This window comes from Parus major, chromosome 1, assembly GCF_001522545.3.
Source record: "Parus major isolate Abel chromosome 1, Parus_major1.1, whole genome shotgun sequence".
Classification (NCBI taxonomy): Eukaryota; Metazoa; Chordata; class Aves; order Passeriformes; family Paridae; genus Parus; species Parus major.
In genome coordinates, this window is record NC_031768.1 from 98,862,949 (window position 1) to 98,875,300 (window position 12,352).

General features: G+C 35.9%; 1 protein-coding gene across 1 annotated transcript in view; it reads right to left on the reverse strand.

Annotated features, from left to right (window-relative positions):
* TMPRSS15 (transmembrane serine protease 15) overlaps positions 1 to 12,131 on the reverse strand; it is a 195,527-nt gene extending 183,396 nt beyond the window's left edge. The window contains 1 exon segment of the mRNA XM_033515099.1: positions 11,915 to 12,131. Within this exon segment, the coding sequence (XP_033370990.1) occupies positions 11,915 to 12,131 (217 nt within the window).
* Positions 12,132 to 12,352: the final 221 nt, after the last annotated feature.

Sequence of the window (12,352 nt, forward strand, 5' to 3'; positions counted from 1 at the left end):
AAAAAAGGCCTTGATCCTCTGATCAAAACTCAATAATAATTAAAAGATTCCTGTGTCATCAACACTGTTTTCAGCACAAATCCAAAACACAGCCCCAGGCTAATTACCATGAGGAAAATAAACTCTACTCCAGTCAAAACCAGCTCACCCTAATAAGGATTTGAAAGCATATCTTTGGATCCAAGCATTTGACCTGGCAAATGTTACTGGTAGCAGAAACACAATTTTTTTTTCTAATTTTTAAAATTCTTGCTTCATGGCTGATCATAAGTGCCGGCAATAGCAGAGCTCAATGTGTCAGTGTTAAGGGCCAAGTCCTACAATCACTGTTGCTATTTCTACACACAGCAGAGAGGTTTTACTGCAGTGGAACACACAGCATCCCCTCTGTGAGCAGAAAGGCTGTTAGATTTTGAGGCTGCATTAGGGTAGTCTTTCTTAATATCAAAGTCATCTGAGGTCAAGAGGGCAGAAAAGGAGCTATTAGCAAGATCATTGTAGCTTCTTGTTTCTGTGTTGTGTAGGAGCAATTTTTTGTGTGCCCTCCCTCCTCACAGGCATTGCAGCCCCTGATACAACCCTTGATTGCTCAGACAAAGAATCCACTCTTTGGCTGCAAATGCTTTAAGTCTTTGATATCAGGCAAGCCAAGAAAACTAATGCCTAACTGAATCAATCGCTCAGCTGCAAAATGAAAAGCAGACTAGATTAGAATGGAAAATGAAGTAGAGGTGACTTTAGAGCCATGACTCCCCCCCTTCCTCTGCCCCTGTTTTTGTCAGTGGGAAAACTATAATTTCCCTTTATGTCCTCCAATGGCAAGACACGATTTCTGACCATTTTTTGAAGTGTATTTATAGACTTGCTCATGAAAAGTGCCACACTGACAGCTTGCTAGGCTCTGATCTTCTGATCTATTAAAATACATTTAGAGCAGTGGCAATGGTGAGACCTTTCCTTTTGCCTGCTTCCCCACTCTGCTCCAATATCTGTTCAGTGCTGTACCATGTCCTTTCATTCCAGGATAAGGATATATTTAACAAGTCAAAAGATTTTTCAGGAAGTCTCTATCTTAATTACCCCGATGTAATTGGAAGTTTTCTCTGCAAACATGTTGGTACTTTATTACAGAATCAAAACAGGATGGAGAAAATGGTCTTTCATAGAAGAAAACTGCAAGAATATCTGCAGTGCCTCGTGAGATATTTAAATTCTGCAGCATTTACCACTGTTACTGGAATAGCAGATTCTGTGTTCCAAATATTGCTAATAGCCAGCATATTCAATTTTCACTGCCTAAAAATAGGAATCTGAATTCATATGTTAACTAAAAATATGTGTTGAAACCTGTAGAGGTAGATACTTGGCCCTTGGTCATAAGATGAAACAAAACTTCTTTCCCTTATTTTGTTATTCTGGGACTAAATTTCCTCATGTTACATAAGCATGTAGAAGAAAGGAAATTACTGTAAATTACTTGAGCAATTAGAACAAGTATGTGTTCTTAAACAAGTGTTTACCTCTTGTAGCTGTGTGATTTCACAGCTTTGTGATATCTCTATTTGTGTACTTGCTAGTGTTGATATCAAAGGAACAAACTACATTCAAAGAAATCCTTTGCATAACTTTGAAGCTATGGGTACTAAAATATTTATGCTCTTCCAATCATGGGAAATTATAGTATTTTCCTTTATTTAAGCTACTTTTTGAAATGGTAGGAATAAACCAGACAGCCTGATTTGATCTTGCTATACCACTGGTAAAAATATCAAAACTTGTGAAAATACATAACAGTAAAATCAGATGGGTTTAGAGGAGATTTAGAACTCACAGGATTAGAGCTTTCTTCAATGGGTTTCAAGCTAAAATCCTTCCAGTTTCACATGCTATGACTACCTCTCATTGTAGGGACAATTGGATGCTATTTTGGCTACTTGGCTTCAGTCATGCCAAATGCATAGTAAGTGGCACAGTTTTCAGAAGAATGAATTCATGTTGGGAATTGTATAAATAATGAACATTAATATAACTCATGAATGCCAATTTCTGCATGAGAAGATTGCAGGCAGGAAAAACAGAAATACCCTACAGAATGCATATCCTTCCTCACCCAATTTCCCCCAGCCATGGTCTATACCAAATTTTATTTTCTCTGCAAAAGAATATAACAAAATTGGATAGAACTAATATGATATCAGAAAAAAAAAAAAGTACAAATTGATATTTAGAAGAAATTAAAAAAGAATAAGAAAAAACCTCTAGATATCGTAATAACTAAGATGCTGTATTTCCTGTGCTGTGTATAAAATACACATCCATCAGTCCTGTGTTTTGTTCTGTGAATAACAGACTGTCCCCAAAAACCTGAATTCATAGATATGCAGAGACATCACTTCAAATGCCCACAGTGCAAGTTGTTGCAGAGTTCTGAGGAACTACCACTGGCAGAGCACACAATGAAATACTCTCACAGATTCATCTCACAGATGCTTCTATATGAGCAGAAGGGGTAGTTAAGCTGTGCCTGGAGGAACTTGGCTCAGATTAAACAACATGTGGGTATAATAGCTGTTAAATGCAACTGTTCCCAGAGTTTTTGTATAATATAATATGCTGAACACATTTGTGAAATATTCCATATCGAAAGCGATATACTTAATGAAAGTTCTGGAGTGGCTTAAAGTCACAGGTGATCAATCAAGAAAGACACAGAGAGCAATTTTATAAAACTTTAATTACTATAGATGGATTAAAGTCTAAGATATTTATGTACCTAGCTGACTTTTAATATTAATGATTATACTTAACAAGAAGGATATCTTTGCAGCATTTGCAAGGAATGAGAAAAAGTAGGTTTATCTCCCAGTTTCCTCATAAAAGATGGTTGCCATCTTGTCTATAAGGAATAAAATGTCAGCAACCCACTAAAGTAATAATGTAGAAACTATTTGGAAAATAATTCTGATGCATTTGCTGCTTCTTGAATATAAACTTACAAAGCATTACAAGTGTGAATTAGTGTAGTGATAAAAGGTCATATATATATCTGAAGATCCCATGCAGAAAAGAAACAACTCCAATGAAACCTGTTCATCTGTTAAACACTGAGTCTGGTCTTTCTTCATTGCTAAGGGTTAATTCAGCAGAACTCAGGTCAGTGACACTTAAATATCAGTATTTAATTTAAGAAGGTTGAGGTTAAGATGACAGAACCTTTTGGTGTTTGCATATGATCTGAGCTAGAGGGGAATGAGGTCCATCTGATTAACTACTTTGAAATCTGATTAACTACATATGAAAATAAGACTTGTAGTTAGATTAGTGACAGGGATCCCAATACATCCAAAATGTATAGCCTGACTGGGTTTGCATGGCACTAGCCATGCTCTCTCTGGGATATCACTACAGATGACAGTTCAGTGCAAAGATATAGAAATTCTTGTGGGCTGTCTGGCTTTTGATTGTCACCCAAAAGACCATGCAAAAATGGGACAGAGTTAACACACACCAATCCCAAATATTCTTCACTGTGAGTTACAACTGACTTCCAGTTACAGCTTGTCCTGTAAAGGATAAAAGACTTACAGTGCTTTAGATTCAGGGAAAGAATCAGTTGGAATACTCTGCTGCTCTGGGTTTAACAGAAAAATTTGCTACCAGATATGATATGCAGCCTGTAGAACCAATTATGTGCTACCTACATTTCAGTGGTTTTGGTCATTATGGTTAATAATGTAGGCTGTCTGAAATATGTTATAAAAATATGGAGAACAAAATAACCCAACCAAAAAAAGCCTATTATTGTACAATTATTTTTTCCCTACAATACCACCTGAAATTAAATGCCCCACAAGAAGTTATAAGGGCAAGAGTAATGTTATCAAAAAGTGCTGAAAGAAACATACAGCATAACTGCTATCAGAACTTCACTGGAGCTATCTTTTCTGATTATGAATTCTGGTAGTGATCTTGGCAAATTCACAGATAATTCCTGGTTTTGTTAGGATTTATTCATTGTCAACACAAAAATAAGCACATCTTGCTTAGACAGCACCTTGTAGTACTACTAGATTTAAAAATATTCACTCCATGTTTTCTCAGAGCTTAGTTATTAAAAATTCAATGGGACTTATTCTTTCCTAAGGACCATAACAAATGTTGATATAACATTTCAATGTCTAAAGCAACATAATTTATTAAATTCCATCTACACGACAGTAAGATTGTTAGGCCCTTTCAAAAAATTTCTCTTTTATTTTGCTCTCAATGGGGAAGATTTCTGCTGCAAACTGAGGGCCTGACTCACATCATGTAGTGAATAACTTTGGCTTCGAGCCATCAGTCTGTACTACACTATCACATGACCACAAGACCTTACAAACACTCATTATCCAACTGATGACACTGCTGATGAAGTCTGCAGTCAAATTCTGCCCCCTACTTAAGCATTCCAGGAGAGGTTATATGATTAAACTGGCTGAACAGATAAAAAAATTTCCCTGGAATTCCGTGATTACATTTTATCCAGCTTCTTTATGACTTTTAACACGATGCACCTGTGTTGGAAATTGCAATTAACAGCAAAATGAGAACGATCACAAACATAGGCAAAGAAAAGGGGTGTTAAAAACAACCTGGGAAAACAAGATGCAGATAGGCCACATTTAATGTAAATGGAGTCAGTAACTATGTTGATATTCTATTAAAATGTAATCATGTAGCTCAAATATCTGTGTGAAATTAAATTTTTATTGAATAAATTCTCTCTTCAAGGTCCTAATGCCACTGTCTGTAAGAGAATGAAGTAGTGTATCTGCTTAAATAAAATCTGAAGCAAGGAGGCCCAAAAGGAAAGCAGTCATGAATAGACAAAAATTTGTCCACAATATAAAAGAACTTGAGAATTCAAAGAATAATTACTTGGAACAGTGTAGCAACAACACATTAGTTAAGGCTTCTTTTGTGGACATTTCTTGGTTAGGAGGGTATGCTTATCTCTGAACAGAATTCCCTGAGTTTCAAAGATTAAAAAGTTCAGAAGGCAACAGTAGGATCATCCTAGCCAATATTCTGTAGTATTGATCAATAGCCAATATTGTCAATAAGTAGTGGAGAAGACACAACTTCTCTGGATTTGCATCCAAACCACATTTTTTATTGCAAATTTTACCCATAAGTGTAATGATAATATGATGAGAAACTGTAGGTGCTGGTGAAATAAAAGACATTCAAGGACATGGTGCAGGATAGCAAAAATTTCCTTAGTATTTTCTGGAGAGGAAGATAAAAACATCATATTATATCAACTCCTAAAGCCCAATTTCTTAGCAAGTAGTATACAGCCTTCACAAAACACTGTGAATTCTACTCTGGTAGCTTACTTTTATTTTCAGGTTGCTCAGGATTTTCTAATTGTCACTGTAGAGTATTCATTTATCAAAAAGAAGAAAGTGATTATATTTTTTTTTGACTGCACTTCACTTTATTTCCAAGAGAAAGGCCTGAGGATCCCATGGAAGAAGTGTTTCAATCCTTGCTGAGAACACCTAAGGTGTTGTTACAGTCTCCTGCCAAAGTGATTGTTTCTCTTAATGGAATACAACACTCACTGTCCCATATTCACGAGTACTTTTGGTTTTTTTGTTTGTTTGTTTGTTTGCTTTGTTTTATTTTTGTTTTGGTTTCATTTTTGAGGGTTTTTTGGGGTTTTTTTTTTGTTTTGTGTTCTCTGGGGTTTGTTGGTTTGGTTTGGTTTTTGGTTTTATTTGTTTTGTTTTGTTTTGTTTGAATATTATCATCAGTTGCTTTTCTACCTCTATATTAATTTTCCATTGTTTGAAGGTTTACATATTACTGATAAATCTTTTTGCCCAAAGTTGTATATTTCATATTTAAAGAGCATATTCTTCTAATTCTCTTTTCCATTCAAGAACATTTGATGAGCCTGATTTGATTTCAATGGCTTATCAGTTAGAATAATCAGTATGATATATCTTATCTATTAGACCACATGTTCCTTTTTTTCTTTTGAAGTACAATTTCTCTATGTTAGGACTGCAGGCTTGGGAAAAATTTTGTGATTTTTTTCAAGGACAATTATGTTCATTGATTTATTTATTTTATGTTGTTATGTACACTTCAGAGATAATTGTGTTATTTTATATTTCAGAGATAGGTTTTACCTATATGAGGACTCAGACCAGTTTAAAAGTGGCACTTTCAGAAATACTTTGGCATTGCCAACAGATTTAATAAATAAGCTGTTGATTTTTTTGGTCCTATTGGAAACTTTGGTCAATTTTATAAAATACTCCAAGCTTGTTGGTAGTTCCTGTGGTTCCATATACTAAATTTGGTTTATTTCTTGATTAAAATAGATTAATGAATCCATGTAGTTATTATTGAATAACATCTCACCTTGATTCTTGTTCTGAAATTAGTCCCATGTGTAGATTTAATGTCATCCAGCTGTGTTTAGCTGAACTCTGGGATGATGATCTCATTCTAATATTCCTTAGCAAAAAGGATTAGGAAGAATCTTGTAGTTCTCCTCCTAGAAAAGTATATTTCTTTAAACTGCATCAACAATATTAATATACAGGATAGATTGAAAGTTATATTGTGGCAATGAGTTCATATTATATGTTCTTATGTCACACTTGTCAAAAGCTAATTCATAACAACGTTCATAAAAATATGAGCAACATGAGTATGAGTATTGCTCACAGCAAATGTAACACTTGAAAACAAATTTGGAAATTATTTTGCTTTATGCACATATAAGAGCACAAATACACGCTCCAAGGACCCTTATGGCAAGAAGAATCATAAATACTTAACATTAATAACCTACAATTAAGATTTTAAAGTGAATTTCTTATGAATTTCTTATTTCCTATCTTTTTACCTTCTAATGATATAATTATGGAGTCAACTATTCTAGCTATTCAACAATGGGATGTATCATATATTTAGAGTCCCATTTAAATTTTTAGGGAAAGTATGTGATGTCAAAAAGGCAAAATTTTTAAAAAAGAAACCAAACATTATGTTAGCTCATTTAACTATTGTGGACCAACTGAGAATTTATGCTTAGAAATAGGTTACCAAAACTATAAAGTTAAAAGAGGTAATTTAATATTAACATTGGAAAAAAAAAAATTAAAAGATAGTGGTCAAAAAGTTTTTTTTCTAGGTTAGTATGAATATAAGCAAGAAAGACAAAAGTTCAATGATGTCTTATATATGAATAAGAACATAGAAAGCACTGAGAGTCTCACTGATAGCTCATAGCCATTGACTGTACTTTACAGATCTTACATTTTATATTACAGGAAGAATTGTCAATAGTACATTTACAATCTGTAATACCTGCAGAATATTTTTCATTTGGAAAAAAATAAACCCTGCTTGTTCACAAAATAAACAAAATCACTAAATGATCTGCCTCAATAAGTATTAAAAAAGTCTTGCAGTCCTCAGTGTAAAATGCCCTCTGATAATGATAACCTTTATGGTTTTTTAGCTCCTCTAAAGTAAACAAACAAACAAACAAACATGTATTGGAGCTGTTTTGAAATTATTTATCTTCACAACAAAGGCCCTAAGGTACAAAAGCAATGATCTATTTTTTAAAGAGAATAAAGAACTAAAGTAGAGGGAAAAGTTTAAGGACTGAAATGAAAAATTAAATTCCATTCTAATAATACATTTAAAGGATGCAGTGTATTTTTGGATTCAGATTTTTATATTTCAATATTTATGAGAAATCAAAGTTTTATGAACTTGGAAAAGAGAGAATTTGTATATAAGCCATGATATAAGGACTTAAAACAACAGAGGCTGATTTTAGATCTGATAATTTATTTATTTATTTATTATTTTATTTTTTTTACATTTTAAAGCTCTGCGATGCTGAAAGACAAAAGGATGTAAGCAATGCCCTAAGGCAGACCACTTTTTCCTCATCAGATGTATTCTCCCTCCCACAGTGGCAGTGAAAAGGTCAAGAGATCACAGAAATCTGGGCAATGTGGAGATATGGATGTTGGCTTTTGGCCAGCAGCACCAGGAATGTGACCATCTGCTGTGCTGGGTGCTGGTGAGGCCAAACCTTAAATCCTGTGTGCAGTTTTGGACCCCTCACTGCACGATTGAGGGGCTGGAGCATGCCCAGAGAAGGGAACAGAGCTGGAGAAGTGAAGAGCACAGGTCTGGTGAGGAGCAGCTGATGGCACCGAGGGCACTTAGCCTGGAGAAAAGGAGGTTGAGGGGGAATTTTATCACTCCACAATTCCCTGAGAGGAGGGTGGAACCAGGCGGGGGTCGGTTTCTTCTCCCAAGTAAAAAGTGTCAGAACATGAGGAAATGGCCTCAAATTGTACCAGGGGAGGTTTAGACTGGATGTTAAGAAGAATTTTTTCATTGTAAGGGTTATTAAGCATTGGAACAAGCTGCCTAGAGAAGTGGTGAAGTCACCATTCCTGGAAGTGTTCAAGAAAGGTGTGAGTATGAGAGAACATGCTTATGTGGTGAACATGGTGGTGGTGATAGATAGACTAACTGTTGGACTTGATTTTTGGCGTCTTTTCCAACCTTAACAATTCTATGATCCTGTGATCCTATACCCCTACCAAAACAGTTTTCACATGGGTTAGAGTGAAGCTGCTTCCTGGGAATGCTCCCAGGCCCTGTCTGGTATCAACAGGTCCCAAGAGATTGCATCCGGCTGCATATGTAACTTCTTTTTATGAAAGACAGTTGTTCTAACATTCATGGGTTTTCCCTGGTGCAGTAAAAATAAAGTATAAATAAATGGTATAAGTAAAGTCCTTTTCTTTAGAGACATCAGCCAGACACAGCATTAAAAGGGAGAAGATCTTATAATGAACACTGGAGGAAAACATATAAGCTGTGAAATTTCCAAGAAGGATCAGATGAGTGCAGGGTTAAATACATGCCACTGGACTGCAGCTCTTGCTTTCATGGGACACATTTTCCTCAGAATTTTTGGTTCTCTTCAATAGGAGCACATTGTGGATAATGATTAAGGCTTAGCAAACACCAGCAAACCCAAAGTCATGAAAAGCAGAGGGAAAGCCTGGCTGCTACTCTTAGAGCTCAGCCAACCTTTTTCCAATCCACATACAGCCCTACCATGTTTTAGGAGGGACAAGACTTCACCCAGCTCAACAACGCAGAGCAGATCAGTGCACTGAGTGTTTACATTGATAATTGAACTATTGGCAAGAAAACTACATCAAAGGACTTGGATCAAGTTTGTATGGAACATCAAGTAATGAAATATTTGTAAACAAGAAATTATTATAAAACTGCCACCAAGTCATCTGAGTGATAATGACAATCATAATTGCTTACAGGCACAGCGTGCTTTCATAAATATAATTGTCTGATTTTTATTGATCTGACAGAATACTGCTCTGAAATAACTTATTTTAATACAGATAGGATTTACAAAGCTACTGACAGGGAAATGACAACATTAATTTGTATTTCATTATTCTAGCTATTTCATAGAGCTCTTTAATTGTTCCTCTCTCCTACTGACTAAACTTGCTGATTTTTCCTTTTTCCATTTCTCTTATCTGTTTTGGCTTTCCTTCCTGCCCCCCAGTATATATTGTAGCCAAGGCCATTTCATTTGCTTTTCATTGTTTTTTGTCATTCCCACCCCATTCACTATCTACTGATAAGAGAGATTATAAACAACCACAGAAATGGGTTGGAAGCAGGGAACAGGGCATGTGATGAACAGTCAGACAAAAAGAGCGATACTAAAGGGATGTAAATTTATGTATCTGGAAGTGCTCAGAAGGACTCTGTGACCCAGGCATTTAAAGAAAACATTCTGCCCTCTCCTCTATCATGTGCTATTCTGAATTCTGTCTTTCTGTGTCTCTCATTTAAACCAGAAACTTACACATTTAGGGTAACATTACTGATCAAAATTTAACTGAAGGTCTGTGAAAGTGTCAAGATATTTCAAGCTTTCCGGAACGAAAGCTCTTAGTCAAAAATTTCTCAGTGTCTTGACTGCAAATGTATAAGTTGTTGCACTTCATGTTTGGTAAAGTATGCAGCAATTTATTTAGGCAAAGGGATGGAGGACAAAAAGGTTAATGACAGACTTGGTTTTGAAGATGAACTACAGATTAATGGATTCAGTTCAGATCCTGTTGGTCATGGTCCAATGGTAATTCATTTATAAAGACAGTTATCATCAGCTTTAAACCAGGGGATTGCTTCTTTAGATTAAAACCTGTGTGCATTGCATTAAGATTAAATTATTGTTTAAAAGTCATAATAAACTTAATAAAGATATGACAGGGCGCGTTGTAATTTATGCAAATAAAGCCTATTGCAAGCAGCAACTACAGCACGCTTTCTGAGGCTTTCATTTTTCGCATTCTGTGTAACTCACAGAAACCATTTCCACATCACGTTCAAGAAACCCTCAGGACAAAGGAGGCAAGAAGGTCCAAAAATGCCATTGGGCACAGCAAGTGACAATTTGGAAAAGGTGAGTTGCTCCAACACTTGTCCCATGTCATTTTGCATTGTTACAAAGAGGTAAAAAGGCTGCAGGTGTGCCCCTGGCACTCAGCAGAGCCACATTTTTCCTCGCGGTGGCAGTCTGGTCCTTGCATCTCAGCAAGGCAGGATTCCAGTTTCCCTGGAGAAGGAAAATGTGTCAGAGGAGCAGCAGCATTTAGGGGAGTGTGTGTCAGCAGCAGCTGAAAGCAGTGGGACAGGGACAAGACAGCCCAGGAGTGTCAGCTGAGGCTGCAAATAATGAAGATGTCACCAAAAGAATTATTTTGTTCAAGAAAAGGTTACAGGAATTTTTCATAAAGCAGGCTGATATAACTTGCTAATGATATTTTTCAACCATGCTGACATGACACAAGTTTTATTTCTTCTTTTCTTCTCAGCAACAGTGTCAGTAACAGCATTTGGTAACAGAAAGACAATTTTCTTGTATATTTTACTTTCAGCTTACAGTAGCATAATTTCTTTTCTTAATTGCCACCAAACTGAGCTGCCCCACTCTGACAATTTTTCAGTATGGATTTAAGTAAACCATCAGCAGCACAAAGTATATTTGGATTTGCAAAACCCATAGAGACAACAGATGAGTTTGTATTTTTTTTCCCCAAAATTTTGCCCGAGAATTTTCAGTAGATTATGCCTGAGATATTTTCTCCAGGTATTAGAAGCACAAGTAATCTGCTACAACATGTCAAGTACCACATTGAACTTGAAGGGCATGCATTACTTAATGCTTAAACATTGTAAATTAAGATTCAGTTAAGTTGAAATAAAATTATGGGTCTATTGAACAAACAAAAAAAATGAAGTACATAAATATTTATTCTCTTCTGGTGACTAAATCTTTCTTAATTATCTGATACGATATACATAAAATACCATAATGAACAAAATGGAATTAAATAAGAAACTCATATATTGACAGAGCAACAAAACCTGTCTTGAGCCTTTGATAAACATTGAGAGTCAAGCCTGATTTTCTTCTATGTAAAAATGCACAAGCAATAAAACTAGATTCAAATGTAAGTTCTAACAACTTAATTCAGAAGCCAGATTCTACAGGTCCTAAAAAAGAAACACATGCATGTCATGTCACACTTAAAATTTCCAAAGTTAACCATAAATTAATTAAAAATATGCTGTTTAACTCTTCTTAAAACAGCATTGTGGACACATGTAAATGTGGGCAATGTAGAGTTTTCCAAGAAGGCTTCAAAGCACAAAGAAATACGTAACTGTATATATGGGCTGTGTGTGAAAGGGTGATAACTTTGTGTGTCACAGTCCACCACCACCCTCACAGGGAAGAATTCCTTCCCACAATCCAGTCTAAACCTACTCTTACTCAGTTTGAAGCCATTCCCTCCATTCCATGTCTCTGCAAATTGTCTCTCCATGTGGACTCCCTGGCACTGGAAAGTCACAATCAGGTCACCCCAAAGCCTTCTCCTCTCCAGGTGAGCAATCCCAATTTTTAGTCTTTCCTCATAGGAGAGGTGCTCTATCCCTCTGATTGTCTTGGTGCTCTCCTCTGAATTTGCTCCAACAGGTGGATGCAACATCTAGGCCATGGGGAAATTCCTTTGGCATTCATCCCCCATTCTGTTTTGAAAGGCCGTATGTATTTTCATAAGGAAATGCACTTTGTAAAACAGATGTTGTATCTCCCTGCTTTTTACAGAAGGAATAGCATCTCCAGGTGAACTAAGCACTTGTATTTAAATATAATTGAATAGTTCCCAAGTTGCCATCTCCTAGACTGAAACAATAAAAGCCAATAAAT